Here is a 24,815-nt window from a genome sequence, read left to right on the forward strand (position 1 = left end):
GAAGCAGAACTCTAAGCAATTAGGTAGCTTGCAAGTTGAACATGAAGGCATACAACGAGCTGAGATGCTCCCAGAGTTAAGTGCACGCAAGAAAACGTGTCCCTGCTTATTCGCCTCAAATCTGAACACGGTCTTTACTGGACCTAGTCCAGTGAGAAGTGCTGTAAAACATGTATTGTGCTTCTGACTACATTCACATCAACACAAACACTGTTCCCGGCTTTTAGTAGTGTTATTTGTTGTGTAGTGATGTAACAGATGCCAGAACGCGTCCCTTATGCAATGTGAGTAAGAAAAAAATCCTTAAAATTTACACAGAAGTTAGATTTAACAAGACAAAAATTTCACTATATTGCATTTATTTACCTCTTACATTCCAGTTATCCATTACATTTTCTTAAATAAAAACTGGCACTGGTACATGGTTTTTGTCACTTTCATTAATATCCTGCAATACATATCAGCCAGCTTGTTATGTATAAAAATAGAGTAACCTTGCAACTCAGCAAAAATCTTCTCTTTTAAAGCCCTGATGCTCTACCATATCAGTCTTCATTACTATTAAATAAGGAGAGTGAGCAAACTACTCATTTTCTCCTCCAAATATTTTTTTCTGCATGGATGTTTTTGTAAATTCCTTTATAATTCCCCATTTCCTTTGTTAGCACGAAGTAATTAAACTAATCCATCCTCTGTAAACCTCAGTTAACTCACAGTGTCCTTGGGTGTCATTGCATCTTTTTTTTTGACATTTTTTCTTAACTTCAGATCTTCAAATCTACATCCGGAGCTTACTGTTTTCCACAGCAGTTGTCAGTCATCCTTCAGCTGTAGTCTTTTTGGCTTGTGCAGCCATCTTGCACACCGATGAAATCTTGATTCCTGTAAGACCAGAATCCTCGTCCTACTCCACCTAAATCTATTACTTACAGTGATTAATTTAAGTACCACTTGTGCAAAAGTTCCAATTTCTCCATCAGTAAGAAATACTATAATCACAGCAGTTTTTCTCCTACAGGACAACAAAACCAGTCATGGTTTATTAGAGCACTCTAGATGTAGCCTTGCTGCCTCTTTGGAAGACAAGAGGAAGATAAACTCCTAGCATCTTTCCTGAACATGGCATAAATCTGCTCCGCACTCTTGTCTTTTTATGTAAGGAAAACCTTGGACCTTTGCACTGCCTAGCAGGCATCTTCTGTGTTGTGACACTGAACTGAACATTCTGTTATATTGTCTACAAAGGTGCTGGATTAATGATTTCATTTTGAGAGTATGTGTTAACTTAGGGTGCTCCCACAAACATGCTACAAAGTATTTAGCATCCTAGCTCCATTGCCCCAAGTCCCCTCTGGGCAAAATAGAACCCTAAGAGCCCCACCCCCTTCAAATATTTTTATATTCCAAAAATGGAACCATCCTAGGTTCTGGTTTCTGCTCCTGGGACTGTCTCTATGTTTATCCAGCTTCTGCCTAATCAAAAATACAGAAATAGTCAATGATATATAAACAAAACATTGAAACATCTGTGTTGGTATTGATTTGCTGGTATTTGTAAATACTTCATTTGGTGCCATTTCATTAACCAGCAGTTAGCATTAACTTAACTTAAATATTAAATTTCAGCACATGTTGATGCCCAGTAATTCCTTTAAAAGTGTTTCACAGCTGAGGAATTGCCACTTTTCTTAAAACTGTCATCTTCTTGGCCAAATCTTATACTTATTCATGGATGTGGTAGCATATGAATTATGTTCACTACCCTTACTTTCATCTGTGTAAGTCAAAGTGTATGGTTTTGGTCCAACACCTTGCAAAGCTCCTGTTTTGACAGTATTTACTGTGATAATTTACAATTCTGTCAATTTCTGCACTTTGCAATTTAGCTACTGCGCTATCTATTCTGGTGGTGGTTTAAAGTGTTTTCTCCTCTTTCCCAGATGAAAAATTGTAGGACAAACCTTGGCTACTGCTAGCAGCTATACAGACTAAGCTGAATATTGTATTGGGCAGACATCTACTTGCAATATTTGCACTCTTATTCACATTTTAGGTTACTTCTGCACAGTTTATATGCAATAAAAAAGTCAACAAACTTCAAAGACATTTAGTGAGAATACACAGATAGTATACATGCAGTAAAGCCTAGACTAATCTCCATTTTCCATAATTGCTCCAAAAATAGAGCAAAATACTAAGTACTGAGAATTTCACACTCAAAATCTTGGTGCCATTTCAAAATCCACTTCAAATACTTCTTCTAGGCTGGATGCATGCTTATACATACACTAAACAGAAAGCTGCCACTACACCTTGCAAATACAAAAATGTGCCTGCATTTTAAACAAACAACAAAATAAAATCTCCACTTGCAGTCTTCATCTCCTTTTCAAAAGCTTTGTATAAAAAATAGTTATGTCTCTCACAGCTGCAGAAATCAACCATTATTTCTGACCAACAAGTCTGCCACAGTGGTCAACCTCAACAGGAAACGAACAGTTCTGCTGCCAGCTTTGCCACTGAGTAAGCTATCCACTCTTCTATTTGTAGTATGGGAGGAAAGAGAGCGACCTGATTTGTAAGGTGTTTCGACATCTACTCACATCTAGGTATTGGCATAGTTACATATCACTTTCAACACTGGGTAAACTAATCAAAATGAACATTTTCTAAGTCTGTTTATTTGCAATTATAAGACTGGGCATCCATTCATCTGTTAAGATTTAAAGCCTTCAAAAGGAGAAATAAAAGACCACTATATTGTACCTAATTTCAGGGAAAAGTCATATATTGTTAACCAGGTGTGATCAGATCTATTACATGCCAGTGATTTTTCCATCAAGGAGTGGACAAATGGGTTGAAATTATTAAAAAACAAAATAAAAAAGATTGATAGAACAACAAACCAGTATTACATTTTTAAAACCATATATCTCAAGTCAATAAGCATGCAGTATCAAAACCACATATTGTAAACAGGATATCTATTAAAAGGATACCATTTAACTGGACTCTTCAGAAGGTTCTGAGCATAAAACTATTACAGAATCTGACTGGGCATGGAATGAGAGTTAAAAGTAATATGCAAGAAGCAAATCATGAGGATGGTCAGTTTTCAACTTGACAAGTTTTAACAACAGGGTGCTCTACACATTGGTACTGAAACAGTCTTATTTTACATATTCTTTCATCTGGAAAAAGAAACACATAGTCCACTGGCAGCATCTATGGATAGCAAAAATTATTAAGACTATTTTCTAAACTATGAAAATTGTGAGAAATACTGGAGGCAGAACAAAGAAAGATGAAGGTTGATGATTAACTCAAAATAATGAACTGCTCATATACTCCAAAGTTTTCTAGGACTGGCAGTCTTAGGGAAAAGATTAATGAGGCATTTATTCAGTGCATTTTGGTAAACAAAAGCAGAGTATTCCAACCATACATAATGCTACAGGAATACAACACCATGCTACAGGAATACGACACCATACAATAGCTGGAGCAGTACTCAAGAAATTGTAACACATAGTTAGAGAAGAAGTTAATGTTGAGGATGTATGTATGTAGTCTCCACTTACAAAGACTTAATTATATCCATAAGGATATAGGGGTAATTTTATGTAGCTTTTGAATTTTGCTCCAATTTATCTAATATAACATATCCAGTGATAGGATATGGAATAAGATTAACTTATATGGCATAGTAGCCTGTAGAATATGTTCCCACAATGGGGAAACATATTGCATTGTAGTATCTGATGACTTATTTCAGCCCGGTAGCTCACTAGAGTGACTCTTCTGTATTGCAATTCTTCCTGTCTGTAGCGGTGGTTTCCACTGCAGCACGGCATGCAAACACATGTTTTTAAAACAGTGTTAATTGTATTATAAAAAAAATCCAGAAACACTTCATTTATAAAAACCCCTATTTGCATAGCAATCGAAATTATTACTGTAAGTTACTTAGGCTGTATTATATTCAGCCTAAGTGAATCACTCAGGTAAAACCTGTAGGATGAATCTTTTATAAAAACAAAGCCAACACCATTTAAGTTATTACAAAAAACAAATATTTTAATCTTGAAGACTTTTCAAACATTACTGCAATATGGTTGTGGGAAAACATGTTACTTCTTAGAAAGAAATTAAGTATATCCAAACAAATTTGTATCTTTTCCAATTACAAAGTTTGATTTTCCTTGTTCAGTTCCGCATTGCCAACATGGCATTTATGTCCCAAATAAGATTCCGTAACTGATCCATGATCTGCTTCAGCTGCTGATTCTTCTGTTTCAGTTTCTGTGGGAAGAGTTTATTAGAAGTTTTTTTGTGATCAGTTCAAATAGCACACTCAGAAATTCAACAAAAGTTACAGTGTTATGAAATGCTATATGAAATGCTCACAGTTTTTTGTGAGCAGCATTAGTGGGATAATACACCCTCTTTAAAACACACTTTAAAAATACAAGAAAGCCTCAAAAGTTAAGGACCATTGCTGAAGGGGGATGCTGTTTCTTTTCACAGCAGTCTCTTTATCAAAACACTTGATCCCTTCAAAAACTGGAGGCTTGTGGGAATCAGTCATCTCTTTCCAAAGTCCAAAAGATAGCACTTCAAGTAGGAATAAAGAATTCAGGGAACAGGTAAATTTATGTGAATATATGTTGTATAACTTCAATGCACAGAAAAATGAGGGATTAACAATAGAAGTTTGAACAAAGCACAAGGTACAGGTGAAGCCAATCAAGCTTTTCCAGCCCTTCTGCCTATGTAGGTCAATCCTGATGTGCTAAGGGGTCCTGTCTTGAAACAAGATATTGCCAAGCATGCCAAATTCTTTACAATTATGTATTTGTTTTTGCAAACTGCAGAAGCATTTCAACAAACAGAACAACAGCAAACTTGCTTTTATTTGGGTGCATAACCAGAACTTAAAAATTATGTCTTTACAGAAGAAAGATTGGTGCATCAAGACATCGCACAATCTCCCTAACCTTTCATGTTTCACAATAATACACATATTTATTGTCTCATTTATTCATTTTACCGCTCAAATCAAAGCTGTCAAGAACTAAGTTACTGTGTATTGTTAACAACAACCTGTGTCCTTCATTTCATTCCGATTTGATAACATGTCAGCCTTCTCACATTAGAGATCAAACTACTTATTCGTTAGGGAAGTCCAGAGTTCCAAGTAAAGTGAAAGCACAGGAAAGACTTGCTACCATCAAAAGAGGACAAACTATTCAAAATGTTTCAGGTTTGACATAACTTTGTTATTTGCACTACACAAATGGCAATACATTAAAAGGGTGACTCGGATCAGTAATACGACCAAAGTAACTGGAACAGTGATAAAAGGACGCAACAAAAGAAGCAATATCCTGAAAATCAGTCTCCTGAATTTTGAGGCGGACAACACACCAATGTTTTTAAGTTGCCCAGCTGGTCAGCTGGGAAAGAAGTCCAGAGAAAAAAAGGAAGTCTATTCACTTCCTGTACTTCAGACCTGTAAAAATGGTCTGAAGTAATATGGTAATTAGGCTTAGATTACATGGGGAACATAGTACTTTGAGTAAGGGAAATATTCCTGAACACAGACTTTGGTGGACACATTTCCTGGAAGCAGAGACAACACTCCATGCCAGACTCCTGAGAAGGATGTAAAAATAGATGTAGGACAGTTCATGCCCACTAACTCAGAATTTCTAATCAAGCATTTGACAGACTAAAGGCAGTGGTCCTACACCACGAAGTACTACATAATTAATATGTTCTGCACCACTGGCAGTGCTGGCCTTTGCTTAAGACTTTGCTGAGCCAGTAAGAATATCTCAACTTAGGTCTAACCTTGGAAAGACAGGCAAAATGGCCTTCTCGGGAAACGGGCAAGTTCTGTAAGCAGCTTCTGCAGCAATGACAAATTTTCATTTGAACAGATTGCTTGCAAGTTGTCTCCCACTCTTTCCTCCTTCTACTGAAATGACTTAGTTGAACCCTGGACTGCTTCTCAGGATTAACAGTTGCATGAAACAAGAAAAAGTACTTCATCCTACATATATGCTACAGCTTCTGACTTTATCTGTTTTAAGACAGCACAGGAAAATTATCTTCTATGAAGCAGTTTATAATCAGTTTAAGAGATCTAAATTCAGCTTACATCTGACAGGCATGTTTCTGTTAGTCCCTCTCTGTCAGAAAAGTGATCTGACTGAAAACCAATCCTAAGGGGTCTTCTTTGGCGATATTAATTTTCAATGTGATTAACTATCCATTTTGACTGACACTGCAAGTACTATGGCATGATGGAGTTGGCAAGGACTTCACCTTCCAGTAACCAATGAGACCTTAGCAGGCTTAGGTCAGGTAGGACATTTATGAAAACATGTACAGAAGCACAAAACCCACATAAATGAAACCAAGTGGGAGAACCACAACATACATCTAGAAAATAGCTGTCTTTCAAGGAATGTGCCATAAAGAACTTGACATGTTTCATACAGATTTAGGTTCAGTAATTTCAACTTCGACTGAAATAAATTTTTGACCTAAACTCATTTTTGGTTCACTTTCATTTCATTTGAAATCAGTGCTGTCTAGACCAACCCACAACTTTCTGTCGGAGATGTATCAGAACTTTCCTTTGCACACTGTTCCCGTCTCTCTCCTCATCTTAAGCTCATTTATCTTTCACGTTTTAAAACCTAAACTTCACTATGAGTCATTATTTTGCATTCAATCCATTTGTTAAAAGTCCCTTCTTCAGGCAAAGATAACAGTGTAAATACTGTGGAAGAGTAAGATTGTATTCCAGCTGATGCCTGTAAAAACATCAAAAGTACTTGCTTATGTTGTACAGGCGCTACTTCTGCTTAAGAAAAAAAAAAAAAGAAGAGGTGTTTCCATCTTGAAAATCTTACATAAAAGACCATCTCCTGAATGCTGTGCCAACTATAGTTTTTACCTCCTCTGTTCAAGACCTGCAATAGTACAGGCCAGACGTACATCTAAGCATAATAAAGCATTGAATATTAATCATAGTAGTACCTTTACTTGCATAAATCTCAGCAGAATTAAAACAATTATGTTTACTTTGTTAATTACGACTCTACCACAGAGAGAACTTGCATCATCTTTTTCTTCATGAGCATCTTACTCCTCCTGACGGTTAAATTGCTGTAGGAAGTGATTATTGAAAATCTTATGAAGGCGACAATGGTCTCTGCTTTTCCATGTAAGTCAAACCCAACAAAGTTCTACAGAAAGATAGGGGAGAAAAAGTAAAGCCTGCCCTGGCAATATATACTGTTCTTTGTTTAAGTGAGTTCTTCATAATGAAATCTCTGAAGTAAGAAGGTGGGAGAACCTTCTCTTTTTTTTTTTCCCTTCAGTTTTATAGTCAAAAGACTTACAATGTTATATGCATACGGCAGGGAAAAAAATGATAGGAAAAAATGCCTCAACCCTTTGCTCAAACTCTCTTAAAGCTGCCAGGTGATGTTCTAACTTATGGCTACTCAACTGATACCAACGCCCACTTTCCATCATAATAAATTCACATATTCATCTATTTATAATATTTTTTCAAATGGATAAAAAGTATTCATCACTAATACACTAACTGCTGTGCAATTAAACATTAACACACTCATTGTTCAATAACCACAGCTTTTCCTGATGTCATTCACAGGCATAACTCTTCTATCCTTACTGGAAATGAGAGACTGGGTTTTCTGCCTCCCTCCTTACCTGACAGCTGAAAGGAAAAATGCTCCTTCTGCATGCATAACTCTTTGATTCTGAAACAAGCAGGGGTACCAGTGACAGCCTGTGCTCCACTGCACGCTCAATACTTTTTTCACGTATTGAACCAGACAGCAATTGCATGCATCCACTGCTCTGTTGCTCAAAGAGGAGTAAGTATGTTCATTAAAATAGATGGATGTTTGCTTCATACCGATTATTTATCATTCAACGACGAAATCCGAGGTCTTATTTACTGAGTACCCTCTAAGCTATGTAGCTTGTAATGGAATTATCCATTCCCCAAGGTGCTTCTCCACCACACTCCTCAGTGTTACATCCCCATTCTTAACATGAAAAAATCACACAGATATATGAACCTCAGTTACAGATGGCAAACTAAGTAACAGGAACACTATGGGTAAAACTGGAGTGCCTACTAACTTTGTCCAGAGACGTCTAAGATTCAAGTCCATCACTAAACTTCGTATTTTAACAGCTTCCCACATATTCAAAGGACAGTTATCACCAACCATAAGGGGAAGGATGAACAACTACCACAGACATTTTGTGGCAGAGACAAGGATAAAAATCCAGTTCTCAAGAGCAGCCTTCAGTTACTTACTCACATTAAATCCTTCCTTCTCATTCCCAAATTCCCTGCTTATTCAATACGCTCATGCAAGTTACACAATACATAAACCAGGATTCTTATAATCTTATTTATCACAATACTGATTGAATCTAAACAGTGCCTACTCTGCAACAAAAGCAGAATAGCTCAAGGACTCTTCCAGAAAAGAAGGGAGGTGGGGGTGGGGAGTTGGGGAAGGGAAGAGGAACCAAATGTGATAATGTAATAAAGGTTGTATAGTATGCATTTACATGAGGAGAAGAGGGGACAACTGGGATTGTACGGACAGCTTTAAACTCGGTATTTCCTAACTTTTCTCAACTTTGTAACCATGATACTGTTTTGATATAGGAAGCTGCATGAAAAACTTTGCATGCAACATTTTATATGAAACTGAAAAGGAAATATTTCATTATATGGAATAAAATACATCTGAGTGCTGAGAGAGCTGGCTGATGACATTACAAGACCACTCTACATGATTTTCTATTAGAGATGGGGAGAGGCTCCTGATGAAAAAGGAAACATCTCAACTCATCTTCAAGAAAGGCAAAGAGGGGGATCCAGAAAACTACAGAAACTACAGGCTGGTCAGCCTAACCCCTGACCCCAGAAAGACAATGCAGCAAATCCTTCTGGAAGTCATGTCCAGACACATGAATGATAAGGTGACTGGGAACAGTCATCTTGGATTTACCAAAGATGTGTTGTGCCTGACCAACGTGATAGCCTTCTATTGAGAAATGACTGGCTGCATGGCCAAGGGGAGAGCAAGGGATTTTCTTTACTTTGATATTGGTCAGGCTTCTGACACAGCCTCTCACAGTATCCTTGTAGCCAAATTAGAGGGATGTGGTTTGGATAGGTGGATTATAGGGTTGATGGAAAACTGGTTAGACTATTGGATTCTAAATGTTGTGATCATCAGTATTAAGACCAAGTGGCAGCTGGTCATTCTTGATGTTTCTCAGGATTGATACTAAGGTCAATATTCTTAATATCCTCATTAATGACTTATCCACACTTAATGACCTAATCACTGTATCAAAGTATCAAATTTGTGGACAATACCAAATTAAGGGAAGTGGTCAATATACTCAGTGGTAGGATGTCCAATTCAGAGGGACCTCAACAGGTGGGAAAGGCAGGCCAACACCTATCTCAGGAACTTCAATTAAAGCAACATCCTACATCTGAAAACAGAATAAACTCATATAACAGCACAGGCAGAGGGCTGACTGAATAGAAAGCAGATTTGCAGAAAAGGACCGGAGGTCCTTTTTGAAACTTTCTGACAAGTTGAACATGAGTCAGCAGTGGATCTTTTTGCAACAATGAAGACTAACTGCACACTGCGCTATATTAGCAAGAGTGTACCTATCAGGTCAAGTGAAATTGTTACTCTCCTCCTTTTGGCTCTGGAGAATGACTGTCCAATTTGGGGCTCAATACAAAACACTAACATACTGGAGAACGTCTAGTGGAAGGCCACCAAGATGATTAAAGCTGTATTTGTCCAGTCTCAAGCAGAGAAGGCCAACTCAGGATTGCGATGCTGTCTTCAGCTACCTAATGAAGATCATAGAAAAGATAAAGCTGGACTCTTCTTGAATGTACACAGCAAAAGGATGAGGGGCAGTGGACATGAGTTACAACAAAGAAAATTCCGATGTAACATTAGGAAAACGTTCACAGTGAAAGTCAAAGGGTCCAGAAAGGGTAGAATTTCCATCCTTACAGATATTCAAAATGCTGCTGGATATGAGCCTGAGCAACTGCATCTAACTTTGCTGGTTGGCCCTGCTTTGAGCTAGGGGTTGCATCAGATAATCTCCAGACCTCCCACTAAGTCTAAATTCCTCTATGATTCTACCACTGCAGAGAGCCAGTTTGGGTACCCAAAACAGGATGGAACTGTCCCCAGTGCAGATTAATCTGCTGAGAAGGTGTCCAAATAAACAATTCTTCCCCTCTTGTTAAAGTGTTCCTTGGTGTACATTCATATTTTGGGTGAAAAAGGACTCCACAAATACAAAACAAATTAAAAATACATGCAAACAGCATGAAAGATAGTTTAAAAGGAATGCAGGTTTTCAGCATAGTCAAAAGTAGTTTTCAGGTAAAGTTCTCCAAAGAGAAAGACTAATTGCAAATTGCTGTCATTTTAAGGACTACATTCCTAAACAACATCAGCTGCAGTGCACAATGGTTTTGTTATCAAAAAAGCTCACAGCTAAACTCATAACAGCTTAATTTAAAAGCCTGTCATGTAGATTGTCTTTTTCTCTCTTAGCAAGATCACTGTTAACCAGTTAGCAAAGATTAATTAAGAATATCAGACATGATTGTTTTCTAAAGGGTCACCTGGAATGTCCTAATGCTATTTCACATAATTTAATTTTCACCCAAATGTATTGAGACTATTAATTATGTGATGGTCTTTTCCTAAGTGTTTCATTTGAAACCAGACCTACAGCATCTAAAAAACCAAAGCTGTACTTGCTCCATTTCTAAAAACAAGCAGTAAAGAAAACTGCTGATAAGGCAGCAACACAGATTAAAGTGTTCTCAGTTTATGATTTGATATTTCCTGGTTTAAGTCCTGTCAAATGTACTACAAGACCATGGACCCAAGGTGAGCCTGACATCTTGAAAATACTACAGATGATGCTATACTTAGAAGGTATAAAACCTGTAGATAGAACATTAAAGACTCAAAAAATATGAAGACAAGTGAGGAAATTTTGGTACAGCTTCCAATTGTTGCAAATAGTAATTACGTTCAGTGAAAACTGGATCAGGACTTGTATTAGTAGGCCAATGCAAATGCTAAACTGATTCTGGAACAGTAAATTATTTATTGCAGAAAAGAGTCAACCACCTCAACAAACTGCAATCCCAGAAAACAAATACAGATAAAAGGAATAAGCAACATTTTTGGGAACTGCAGGAGAGAATTGTTTCGTACAAAAGGTAGAGGTAGTCAGTGCTCAATAAATGGTTTGTTTGGTTGTTTTATAATAATGGTGCACTCTTCTTAGTGCTGGCAAAAATCCCTTTTATCTTTAAGCTTAATAGGTTTTATTTAAACCTACAGTTGCTAAATATTACTGAATTGCTAGGACAGAAATTCATCACCTTGTAAACTGATCTATATTTTAAATTAATGGAAAGTACTTCTTAGCCAAGGCGAGCGCATTAAACTTTCTGACCTAAAAGATAAGTCTAATACAGCAGAATAAATAAATAAATAGAATCATAGAATCATTAAGGTTGGAAAAAACCTCTAAGATCATCGAGTCCAACCATCAACCCAACACCACCATACCCACTACACCATGTCCCTAAGCGCCACATCTACACGTCTTTTAAATACCTCCAGGGATGGTGACTCCACCACTTCCCTGGGCAGCCTGTTCCAAGGCCTGACCACTCTTTCAGTAAAGAAATTTCTCCTAATGTCCAATCTAAACCTCCCCTGGTGCAACTTGAGGCCATTTCCTCTCATCCTATCGCTAGTTACTTGGGAGAAAAGACCAACACCCACCTCACTACAACCTCCTTCCAGGTAGTTGTAGAGAGCAGCTAAGACCAAAAGGTGTCACCATACAACAAACTGACATCAAAAGCTACCGCAGTATTTAGGAACTCTGCTACATCAACAGGTTCTCCTGCCCCATGAGTGAGACGGTAAGTATAAGAAGTACGTGACACTCCTCTCCTCCTCCACTGAGGATGCTCCCTTCCCAGACAACTGCGGTAGCAAAGCAGAGCTGCTATGTTTCAAGTCAGCGGTTCCTGGAAGTGAGGGGCGTTTTTGTGTGAGAATGTATGATCCAGAAGGCTTATATGATCTACTAATTTTGGCTGTGCTCCCACACTGCAGGGCAGTTAGTGTCTTTCACACATATCCAGAGCCACTAAAGAGATCAGACTGGCTGGGATATCACAGCAAGAAGGGCAAAATTAAGAGACCCATGAAAGGTCTAAGAATTCAAATGCCTCAATAGCGTCAAAGTGTTGGGTTATTGCAATAATGTTTTTTTTTGGTACGAGTAACATGCAAGACTGAAAAAATACTGCCTATCACAGCAAAAAGGACTAGGTGAGAACAGGACAACCAGCTGAAGGAAGAAAAGATAGTGGGTGAAGAATATAAAAAGCTTCTTCATCTGTCATGTTTGTTTCCCTGTCACAGCATTTTCATCAACATTTTGTATTACCGAAATTTTGCTAAAATAAATTAAGCAAAAGTGAGTTACGTACTACAGAGCTGTCAGGGGTGCTAGCTAAGAACCAGAGAGGGCTATCTAAGCCCAGCAGCCAGTGTCAGAAATTAGACCAATTAACCAGATTCTAGTGATTTTTCTTTGCAAAAATAAGAATTTCTTTATTTCTAGTCATAAAAAACCCAAAGCATTCCCTATTCTGTAATGTATTAAAATTTGAACTTTGAAACTGGTAGTGAATGTGCTTATACAGCTGGAGAGAGACAAAAGAAAAAATTCAGTGCACTTTCAAAAACAAGAAGTTTAAATTTTTTTTGCAGCAGTTAGTAAATATTTGTCCACAAAAATACTAGATAAAATTCAACTATCTTCTGAAGATTTACTACAGAAAATCTGGAAATTAGGTCTAGGCATTTACATGTAAATACAGGATTTCAGACCAGATTTAAGTGAATGTCTGCGTACATTCTTAATTACCAATTTGCTACCAACGGTCCAGTAACACCATCAACCTTTTTAAGGTTTAGAACTCATCATAAACATTTATGAAATTCTTTTCACAAGATCACACCAAGGAGGTTTAAAAACATATTAGCATACAAGTACAACAACAAGGGCAAAAACATGTCATAAAACTATCAAAAACACAGCAAATATAGACAGTTAAGCTTATTAACACTTAAAGATTGCAAATAAATGTGCATAAATTCACAGTACAACATTACATACAATATAATATATACAACCCTGCTAGATCAGCACTGAACAGAAAGAATACAACAGGACAGCTGACAACTGCTTTTCTCTAAATTCACGAAGTCCCCATTTTCTCCTGTACAATATGCATGCATTTTTCTACATAAATGGGATATGAAAAATTCGGTACATCTCTAATTGTTGAAGACAAATTAAAATATTGGAAATATTTCAAAAGCTGAAAATCCACCAATTTTTCTCTCCATAAAGAAATGTTTTACACATTTCTTTCCTTTGTTCGGTTATTTTTGTAGATTATGCCTCCTTTTAACCAAGCATTTACAGATATTACAGCTATAGAAATATTTAATTAATCCTATCTTTGTACTTTACAGATTGAAGAAACAATGTTCAAAATTGTGGTCTGGTAAAACTACATTATTTTAATCTCAATATTATATTAGCATTTACTACAGCATATTTATTTTTAGATGTGAATCCATCTTTAGTAATTGTACTCAATTGCATACTGCCACTCAAACTGAAAATTTAACAGCATCTTTATCATAAATAGTACATTTTTTTCTGAATGTGTCAAGATTCAATAAATGCTACATTTAACAAAAGGAATGGTCTCCCTCAAACTCTCAAAATACAGAAAGTAGCCCTGAAAATCCTTTACCAACTCACATCATTGTGATAATATTTACACATCTGACGTTCAATACCCATTTTTTAATGCCTAAGGTAAGTTTTGAAGAGAAGTAAGTTCAACAGGCACATCACTTCAATCTGTATCACCAATACCTAGTGGGTTAAGCATAAACATAATACACCGTGTTCAGAAGAATATATATCGGTTTAAAAAGAGGCACAAGTTAAAATTGTCAGGAAACCTAAACTCTACAGCCAGAGGTACAGCTGAAAAAAAACTGCTTAAAAGATAATTCTGAGAGTTACATGCAAGAAGTATTTATTACCAAGTTTGATGGTAGTCATCACACATGCTGCATTTAGTACAGCAATCTAGAAATATAAGCTTTGTAATGACAAAGTGACAGTTTTATGCAAATTAATTTCAACTTTGTTACCTTATTCACTTCCATGATCTCCCTTCTCTCTTCACTAGCAAAACGAAGCTGACTTGCAGCACCACGATCATCGTGCTTGGAGCCATCTTCTTCAACATATGGAATAAGTTGCTGTGAAGACAAGAAACATCAGCAAAAATAAAAAAAAAAAAAAGGAGAGGAAAAAAAGAAGAAAAAAAGAAACTGAAAACAGGAGATACAGAAGGTACATAAGTGCTATCATTTTCTCCAAATTTCAAACTTCCCAAGAGGAAGTGGAGACAGGCTTACTTCATCGCCTCAAACCCAAAGGCCTTGGAATGACCACAGTCAGTTCTCCAGGAAAACGATGTGCTTCAAAAAGACACAATCCCACATATTACCATGCCTAGACCTAAGCAATTTCACAACTGCAGGTAGAACCCAGTCTTTACATTTTAAGATGTTTACCACAGATGATCATTGTATTCTTCAAGTCTATAGATTGTGATTTTAAAATTTACTATTCCACACTATGAAATATCACAAACATGAAGTTATCATTGTTATAAAGTATTTCAGTGATATACTAAACATAATTATAGCTTTACATAGCTACTGGGTTAATACCCTAATTATGACTTGCTATTTTAGTGGGCCTCCATTTGGCTATTCTTAAGACCAGGCCCACAGTTAGCTAATAGGAGTTTTTCCGTAATGATTTCCCACTGTGATCTCTTCAAGCATATAGTGTGCTATCTTTTTGGTAAGCCTCTACATAATCAAAAATCTTTGATAAAGAATTTCTAAATGAATATTAATGCATGTTCCCTTCCTAAAAAAAAAAAAATTAAAAAGAATCAGTAAATATACTAAATACAAAACAAATACATGCTTCTGTGTCAGAACACTCCCAAGCTACTAACATCTTATTCAAAAATAATTATAAGCTGTAATATTTTATATGTAACATACATCCACAAAGTCTACTGTTGATCTTTCTGTCCTGAACTGAGAAAAGCTAAAGTTGATAGTAAAATTACATCCTTGTTCACATACACATTACAGACAAATCAAAGGCTAGTAATTGATGCAAATGAGCAAGAAGACATTAATTTAAAAGTCAGGGAGCAAGTTGCTCATTGCATGCATATTAATGTGTTACTTGGGTTGGGGTGTAATATTATCATAGAATCACTTAGGGTGGAAAAGACCTTTAAGAACATCGAGTCCAACGATAACCTGAACGCTGCCAAGTCCATCACTAGACCATGTCCCTAAGTGTCACATCTACACATCTTTTAAACACCTGCAGGGATGGTGACTCAGCCACTTCCCTGGGCAGCCTGTTCCAAGGCTTGACAACCCTTTTGGTGAAGAAATTTTTCCTAATATCCAACCTAAACCTTCCCTGGCACAACTTGAGGCCACTTCCTCTTGTCCTATCACTTGCTACCTGGGAGAAGAGACCGACCCCCACTTCGCTACAACCTCCTTTCAGGTAGTTGTAGAGTGCGATGAGGTCTCCCCTCAGCCTCCTCTTCTCCAGGCTAAACAACCCCAGTTCCCTCAGCCGCTCCTCATAAGACTTGTGCTCCAGGCCCTTCACCAGCTTCGTTGCCCTTCTCTGGACACGCTCCAGCACCTCCATGTCCTTCTTGTAGTGAGGGGCCCAAAACTGAACACAGTGTTCGAGGCGCGGCCTCACCAGTGTTGAGCGCAGGGGGACGATCACTTTCCTAATCCTGCTGGCCACTCTATTTCTGATACAAAGCATTCGGCAGCATCCTTCAGCATTCTGATGGAAAACTTATTTTGATTTAATCCACTGAAAATCTAATTTCCTTCTATATAAAAATTTTTGTAGGCATTCTTACTAAGCTTATCAAAATGGACAAAAACCATCACACTAAACTCTGCCATGAAAACATAGTAAAGGCTAACAGCTTATACAATAAAGACAAAGTAGTGTGGCTGCTAAATACTCTTGGGAAAAACTCCTTCTCTCTCTGATGGAAAAATAATGTACCACACAAAGAAGAACATTTCATTTAAAAACTTTCAGAAAAGCTAGTAGAAAAAAAAAACAAAGAAAAGCAAATAACTACAACTAACACACAAATGAAGCAGGAAATACAATCAGTTAGAGAACTTTGTAGCCAGATCTGCTTCACAATTACCTCATGCCTTGCTATGTTGGTTAACAGAAAGTTGGTAAGAATACCTATTACACTGGTAGTACACATTAATAAAAAAATGTAAAAACATTTATATCAATAATAATTGACTAAGGAATATTAGTAGGTACTGACTTCTCGTGGCTGTTTAAAAAAAGAGATTTGTTGATATTCTTTGAAGATATGATTAAAATGTCAGTCATTAAATAATATGATTGAGACTATTATTGAAAAGCTGAAATAAGAATTTAAGAAAACTGATCCAAGAGGACTGGTGTGCCACTCTCATTCACCCTAACTAATAAAACATGAGAAGGCAGGCATTCTATTAACTTCAGAGCAGAAAAGACTAAGTAGATAAAAGAAAAAAAAATTCCAACTATCGATACAGAACTCTGCTGTGCATAAGGTATCAGTGAGACCTTGCATTAAAAAAGCTTAAAGGGACTACTCATTTTCTCTATGGAGATTCTTTTTCACCCTGGTAACAGGGTGAAAAAGAAAAAAAAAAAAAAAAGACCAACTGCACCTCATCCCAACCGTATGTGAAAACAAGACACATCAAAAGCTTTCAAAGGGGACAGAAATATTGAGCTATTGCACACAAGTCAACAAACCATGTAAAAAATTTTATTTTTTTAATTGGGAAGTTATCTGACTCCCTTGCTTGCTCTAAGGTTTCCGAATACCTTTCTCTGAAACGCATGACAGTGACTGCTGACAGAAATAGATTAGTAGTCTAGACTGCACTGCACAGAATGGACTCCTTCATTTCTTTATTCCTATTCAGCGAAGGGATTCAAATATAAAATATAATGCTTAAATGATTAAAACTCAAAGGACAATCGGAACTCTGTTAATAGAGTTGCCTCAGAATCCAGAGGTCAGCAATTAAAGAATTTCAGAGTTCTGCTTAATATAGAGCTGTAGTAACTCAAATCATAAGACAAAACAGGCTTTAAGAGTATTACCAGGAATTAGAAACAACTTAACTTATGAGAGGGGAAAAATGAAGTTTTGATTTTACTAGGAACAGCACTTTTGTTAGGAAAAACTTTGGCCAATCCTACCTCCTGAAGTCTTATGCTGTTCACTTTTCCATCACCACTGCACATTAAGATTTGGTTCATATTGGCTCAGCAGGTTAAGAGTAGCTGAGTGAGGGAACTATGGAGGCACAGACTGATGGCCAGAGCCAGGGAATAATGGTGAGAGCTTAAAACAGACTTTTTCCCACTATAACAACCTGTTTAAAAAAAACTTGCCCTGATTCTTTTTTTCCTAGTGGAAAAAAACTGGTGAATGTACCAAGAAACCTGAGGCTAACATTTTAAATGAAGTTTGATTTCAAAATTGGATCCCTCCCAATTGGTAAGAATTGTTGATGTTAACGTGAAAGTTTTACAATCTTTCAACCAGCTCCAAGTAATAAACAGAATTCAGTCCACTGAACAATTCCAGTCTCATTTAAAACTTGTTGTCAGTCTCCTGCAACTCAGGAGAATGGATGATATGCCAAGGAGAGAGTGGTTATTCTGATTTGTAATTTATATATGAATAAGGATACTTACTTCTATAGGAACAGGATCGAGCCCAGCACAGTTTTCATTGCATTTGTCATAGACTAGTCTTAGTTTTCTGAAGAGTATTGATAGCTGACGGAGATGTTCCTGCAGCTTTCCCAGTCTGTCTTGATATGTTCCAGTATGATAAGTAACACCATTTGGTAACTAAACCAAAACACCAAAATGTTAAAAGTATTACATTAAAGTTTCTGTCACACGAAATAAATAAACTAAAATAAATCAGAAGGGTTTTTGTACATTTTAAAATAAGACAATCACACTTTCCCCACAGAAATCACTGAAATTTCTATTTTCTTTATCAGCAAAATTCTGCATTTTATCTGCTTATCTGATGTGCCAAATCACTGCTATCAAACAGCTTCATGTATTCTATACTTTGGTCATTGTCAATTCCTCTATAACTCTTTTCAGTGAACGTCTTCAAAATGCTTAAGCATGACCCTGTTGCTGTCTGTTACGAGTACTACACTTTGTGTCTCAAACCCAGGTCACAATTCAGAGACACAATCAGAGTGAATTCAAAGTTAGCAAACTCTAAATACATATACCTGTACCTAAGATAATTACAGAAGGAAACTGCCCGAGTCATGAAAATACAGAAGGAATGGGAGTGATTATTTATCTTCTGCTCTCAACAGAGAAACACAACAAATGTTTGCATGTTTTCTCAGTAAGTAGCCACAAATAAGGATTATGTCCACTTTAATAACAAAAAGAAATGTCAAAAAGTTCCAGGTGGAAAATATTTCGGAAAAAGATCAATGAAAATTCCTCTAAAATTACTCCCCAGATGTTAACAAAAATAGAGGAACATAACTGGCATATAAACAGACTTCACTATTCATAAAGGAAAACACAGATACTACGTGGATTTAGAGCATATTTATTGTGGGGATAATAACAATTCAGCATTTCTGAATCTTCTCCATCTTCACTTAAAGTACAGGAGTAAGCAAATATATTGAGTAGCATTCATTTCTCCAATCAAGCCCCCTTTTCAAAGCAGTCTGATCGAGTTTTGTATTTAAATGTCCTAAGCTACCTCCTGTGCCTACATATACTGGCAGTTGGTGGTAAAAACGTGGGAAGTTGAGGACCATAAAAAGAAAAAGTTATTTCTCACCTGCATGTTCCTCAGTAACTGGAAGATTTCCATGGTTCGAAATACAATGTCCTGCACAGTCTCTTGGCCAATTCGACAGAGAGAAGCTGTATTTACCTCCCTAGCTGCCTGAGCCTGTGTCCCTGAGAACGCACCAGGCGGCATGCCTGCCCCAGCGAGAGGGGGAGTTGACATCTCTTGACGTTAACCAGTCCCACTGAGACAAGCTGCACACAGAAGTTAAGACGGAATGATTAAGTACTTGTTTGAGTCTGTCATAATAAACAAACCTCTGTACGGTGGCTACACAATTCCTTTTCCCCATACGCGGCCCTATGCAAGACAGAACTCTGCAACCGATAAAAGACGGCTCAGCGCTGTACCCTGCGGTTTGGGCACCGCTTCCTCAACCACTACGGCTTTGCCGGGCAGTGGAACTGGGGGGACTGCTCACACACCTCCCCTCAGAGCGGCTCCCAGGAGTCCCCTGCCTCGATCTCTCGCAGGGGACACGGAAGGGCCTTCTGCCTAGCTCCCACACGCGAAAACCGCAGCCCTCCTGCTGGGCTCCGGGACCGACACCTGCCCAACCGCTCCTCCCTCCGCTGCAGGGAACGGCCCGAGGCGCCGCTTGCCCACCCCGCAGCCCGGGAGGCCAGGGCACAGGCGGTGCCCCGGGACCCCGCAGACCCACTCCGCGCTCCCGCCTGGACGAGCAGGCCCCCCGGTGCCTCCCCGGCTAGCGCGGCCGCCCGAGGAGCCGCGCGGAGTTACCGGGACGGGGCGCCACACGTGCTCCGCTCCCCCCGCCCCCAGGCCGCAGGCAGAGGGCAAGGAGGGGCCGCCCCGGGCCCCGCAGCCCCTCCCTGGGGACGCCCGGTTGTTAACGGGAGCGCCGCGGCACCGCGCTGCCAGCATGGGAGGCAGCGAGACCCACCCCCCGCGGCGGGCGAGGGCCCCCAGACCCCCTCATCCCCCCGGCGGCGGCCGGTACGCACGGGGGACCGGGCCGCCGCGTTGCCCTGGGAACGCGCAGGCGGAAGCAGTCGGCGGGGCCCGGAGGCGGGGGCGACCCTAGGCGGAAGTGACGTCACGGCAGGCGCCGGGGGGCGGGGCGTGAGGGAGGGTTGGCGCGAGGGATGGTGCGGCGTCAGCGCCGCGGGGCCGAGGGGCGCGCGGGGCCGGCCCGGGCGCGGGGGGGTGGGGAGGCGCCGTCCCCCGCTGCGGCTCCCCCGGGGCAACCCGCCTCGGCCTGCAGCCCTCTGTCCGCCGCGCACGGGCTCTCCGTTGAAGGCCTTACTCGGGAGGCGGGTCGTTCTTCTGGCTTGCTGATCAAGTGAGGGTTTACGGGCAGGTCAGCGCCCAGGTGCCAGCCCGGAGCCCTGCATGTGGCTCTGGAGGCCGAAAGGTTCGGTCAAAGCCGTAGCACGTTCACACGAGCCACACCACCCCTCTAAGGAAGGTGAGGATTCGGACATACCATTTTTGGCAGGTCATGCCGATAAGTTCCTGAATATCTGTGCCAGGTGGGTGTGTGTATGTGGGTATACACATGCACACCTGTATTTATTTTGTGCCTTTATAGGTGTACTACTACTATGTCCTGCGTAGGTACATTTTTGCTAGTATCGAAAGGCCTTGCACTTTGGTCTTCTTGTATCGCAGTATTTGCGTGGGTGTAAAACACTTTGATGTTGTCTACCCTGTGTGCTTGTACTACACTAACACAATTGAATTCGTGCAGTTTCGAAGTACAGACAAGGCCTCCTGCGTGAGGAAGAAGAAATGCCCTCAAAAAGAAACCAGGGGTGATAGGTATGAGTTGTCTGTACAGTAGTTAGTGCTTACTGTCTGTCTCTATAACAAAAAATTTCTTCATATGCAAAAATCAGTAAGGACCAAAGTTTCTCGTTTTCCAGTTGATGTCATACCTAGGACTCTCTATTTGAGTGATTTTGACAATAAGTACCTGAAAATGCAGAAGAGGGCGTTTATATACCTGCAGCTTCTTATGAATTCTTAGGAAGTACAGTCTTAGAAGTAGTTGCGCTATATTAAAACTGATGTTATGAATGATCTTTTGTACAAAACGCATTGCATTTGTAATGCTGTAAAAATAAATGAGAAGTTTGACACATGATATACAGCCTTTATTAAAGAAAGAAGAAAGCAGTCAAGGAACATTCAGGGACAGAACCGTACAAACATGCTGTCAGAGGCATTTTGCTGCAGGAAGCATTTTTTTTACCTCAGAAACAGATTAATGAGGGGAAACACCACCCCCTTCCGTAAATTGAAGTTTTTTGCTGCCTGGCTAAATTCTCTCTAGCACGCTGCTTTAGCCAAGGCGCAATGTAAATAATTACAAGGTATTTTAACAAAGGTCTTAGCATAAAAGATATAGAAATGGTTTCTTAAACAGATAGAAGAAAATTGTTCATAAAAATAAGGGGGATATTTTCAGACAGCAAAAGAACATCCCACAGTGTCTGGCTAGACAACGCTTGGGAGGAGCAGCCCCCAGTGAATTTCTAAGGGCTTGTGTGAGTGCTTGCATCTCAGTTCACTGTACATTAAGGAAATGATGCAAGAACTGTTCACGAGTTGAGCACAAAGGATAATGTTTTCCTCTTCTGACTGCATGCCCAAGAGCTGCGTTCACATTGCTTAACTTGCTGCCCCAAATCCAAAGGCATGAGAGTAATGAGCGATTCAGACCACCTACTATTCAGGGCTGCCAGACACAGACTCCGTATACAGTCATATCCCAAAGTATATGACTGCCACGTTCAGTAGGCAGTGGAAATGCAGAGCCAAGTCTGCATGTGAAGGATGCTGAAGAACGTTGCTAGGAGGCCTAACGTTCTTCATTGCCAATCTGTGGAACCATATAAATCTGTTTTTTCACTCCTAGACAAAGGAATCTCCTCCTTTTAGATAAGGAATGTTTTCTTGGTTGAATGAGAAAAAGATGAATATATATTTTGCTTTTTAAAAGCAATCTGTTAAGCAGCCATTTTCTGTCTTCAGTTTGGGCCAAGTGTTTTCATCTGGAAGGTGTCCAAATCAGACAGTTCATCTTTCACATCCATTTCAATTTCTGTGGCATGAGTTCAACTGGTGTCTTAGGATGCTGCAGCCTTTGTTGCAGAGAAGCTACCAAAAAACTAACAAAGAGCATATGTCTGCATGTAATACTCTAGTCCAATCAGCTTTAACCCAAATTTGAAATTAGGACTCTTTTTTAAAGAGTAACTTCTTCAGTGATTATCATTTTCACAATAATAATGGCTTACGATTTTTTTATATTTTGAGAGGTTCTCACTCAAATACCCTGAGCAACTCCAAATATGGTGTGGCTATGTTCTATCAGGAAAGTAAAATCCTCAGTACTGAGGCAAAAGGATAATTGTTGCTTTTGTTTAAACAATTTTCTGTAAATCGGTCGATATGCTGGCAATTTAAAAATAAACAGAACTGGTGGAATTCCTGGATCATCCTCTGTTTTCCTTGAATAAAGGAGAGTGTACTCCCAGCTCTCCTCATGCTATTCCTTAGCCACAGTGCTTTTATACTGCTCCGAGGGTGACAGATGGGCTTAGGGGAAATCTGTTAACCGGGGAAGGACTTTCATCCTCAGTCCTGTCCCATTCAGTGTTTATGTGTGGATTCAAGGAAAAATAATGGGACTTTGTGGAACCTTTGCCAATGATAAACAGACAAGGCACCATTTTACTGTTACCAAGCTGTGATAGATAACAGCACAGCACATAACTTTTTTAGTATGTGGCCAGTACAGACAGTTGAGCTGGGTGGAGTTTAAGTCAGCAGAGATTACATTTATAGGCCAGAGGAAACAGTTAAGGACTGTGGTTAGGTGAGGCGGATTGTGGGTTTGGGGTTTTTCGTGTGGTGTGGGTTTTTTTGGACAGTGGACAGTGTTTTTCCCATCCTGACAGGTATTTTCATGAACTATGGAGGCAGCCATTTAGAGGGAAGCAGGATCATCCATGGTAGTGCTAGATAAGATGGGATAAATTAGATAGGATTGGAGCCCGAAGTATCAGAGCAAAGAGCAGTACTCCATGCCTTTGCTCAGTAGAGGATGGGCACAACTGTTTTCTGGCCCAAGGGGAAGTTGGGATTGAGCAATTATAACCTCTCTGCATGGCTCTTTGGTGCTGCAGGTGGTAGAAGGACAGCAAGAGAGAAAGATGGAAGGGGTTCAGCCGCCCTGCTTTCTTCTTTTCTCCTTCATCCTCTATATATCCATAAAGAAACTTGTCTATACTTGCTGTGTGTTATTGGCACCTTCTGCCGGGGCACAGAGAAGCAGGACACGTGTCATGCCTACTGGATTTCATACGAGTAGCAACCAACTTCAGTGGTTTACCATGGCCCAGCCTCTGAGTGGTCAGAAAAAATGATCTGTAAAACTCTAATTTCAGAATGGCCTTATGTGGTGGGGTGGCTGCCAGGTGCCTACCAAGCCGCTCCACCAAACTGCTCCCTCACTCCCTCTCCTCAGCAGCACAGGGGAAGAAAATAAGATGAAAAACTCGTGGCTTGAGATAAAGACAGTTTAATGAAAGAAAGCAAAGGCTGCGCGCGGAAGCACAGTCCTGCCATAGGCTGATCCAAACGGCACTGGAATAGGTGTCCTCTTACAGTATAGGTACTGTCGGGACCTGCGTTGCCTACATAACTCAGAGTCACATCCATTTCCCATAATATGAGAACAAGCATTAACAGATGATAGGGAAGTCAGGCGAAGTGTGATAGTTCAGTGTACATTTGGGAGGCTTAAAGCATGATGTAAATTTTTGGTTCTCATTTTGTAGTGGGTCCTACACACCCATTTCTTGATCTTGACAGGTGTGTTATATCATAAATTCTCTACTTCTCTAAAGTTTGCCTCTTGACCTTCAGCTCAGAAATGTTGCCCTTGGCCCATTTCATGTTCCTTTAAACACCAAAGAACTACTTTTGCGTTCACTGCTTTCTGGCATGAAGGTTGTTGAAACATCCTTCCCATGTTTTACATGATGGGCCGCTATGTCCAGCTGTTGGTACCTCTCACTGTAACTGCGACATATAGTAACAGGAAGTCCCCAGACTTCTTCCAGGGTATCCCAATGCAGAAGTTTCATCCTTATAACCTTTCTGCTTTTGCAGTTGTTCAGCTGCTTGTCTCCAAAGAGGCATCTGGGAGTCCCAACATAATCTCAACATTGTGACTTTAGACCCAAGCCCACAAGCAGACGTGTCATGTCTCCTTTTGGTCTCTTGCTACCCAGTGCCTCTCCTGCAGCCTCCCGCTGTATTGGTGCTCCAAATGCTGACACTGAAAATTGTTCAAACACACCAGTACCAAATTTTTCTTCTTGCCCCAAAATAGCTGTGGGCAGTCTGTGACTTCTGTGACCTGTACTGGACATTCAGATATTTCCCCTGGTCCTGTTTTTCCTGAGCAAATGGTATCTTGTGGGACTAGCTGTTTGGACAAGGAGGCATTCCAAATTGCAGTTTATATAAGCTGTATGTCTTCATCAGCCAGATGTGCATTAGTGATGCCTGTGGATAAATTTTCAGCATG

The 24,815-nt window shown here is 39.6% G+C and overlaps 1 protein-coding gene across 4 annotated transcripts; it reads right to left on the reverse strand.

Moving 5' to 3' along the window:
* Positions 1 to 321: 321 nt before the first annotated feature.
* On the reverse strand, positions 322 to 20,304 carry MED30 (mediator complex subunit 30). 4 transcript variants are annotated; one of them, XM_075141252.1, is made up of 5 exons: positions 20,157 to 20,253; positions 19,241 to 19,446; positions 18,103 to 18,261; positions 14,397 to 14,507; positions 322 to 4,302 (listed from the first exon to the last, which is right to left on the reverse strand). In XM_075141252.1, exons 2-5 carry the CDS (start codon positions 19,412 to 19,414, stop codon positions 4,207 to 4,209), a joined length of 540 nt encoding a protein of 179 aa, XP_074997353.1. In that variant the 5' UTR covers positions 19,415 to 19,446; positions 20,157 to 20,253; the 3' UTR covers positions 322 to 4,206. The 4 variants fall into 4 exon arrangements, with proteins under 4 accessions (XP_074997353.1, XP_074997350.1, XP_074997352.1 ...); XM_075141249.1 differs by having other exon boundaries at positions 4,057 to 4,302; positions 20,218 to 20,304; XM_075141251.1 differs by having other exon boundaries at positions 4,057 to 4,302; positions 19,994 to 20,235.
* Between the last annotated feature and the right edge of the window lie 4,511 nt (positions 20,305 to 24,815).

This window comes from Calonectris borealis, chromosome 2 (genome assembly GCF_964195595.1).
Source record: "Calonectris borealis chromosome 2, bCalBor7.hap1.2, whole genome shotgun sequence".
NCBI lineage: Eukaryota > Metazoa > Chordata > Aves > Procellariiformes > Procellariidae > Calonectris > Calonectris borealis.

Bases quoted from the DNA above. Each gene is read 5' to 3' on its own strand.
- MED30 (XM_075141252.1), bottom strand. From the start codon at position 19,414: ATGTCAACTCCCCCTCTCGCTGGGGCAGGCATGCCGCCTGGTGCGTTC. The intron at 14,508-18,102 runs GTAAGTATCCTT...TTGTCTTCACAG, and splicing joins TCGATCCTGTTCCTATAGAA to CAACTTATTCCATATGTTGA. The intron at 4,303-14,396 runs GTAACAAAGTTG...CTCTTCCCACAG, and splicing joins AGATCATGGAAGTGAATAAG to AAACTGAAACAGAAGAATCA.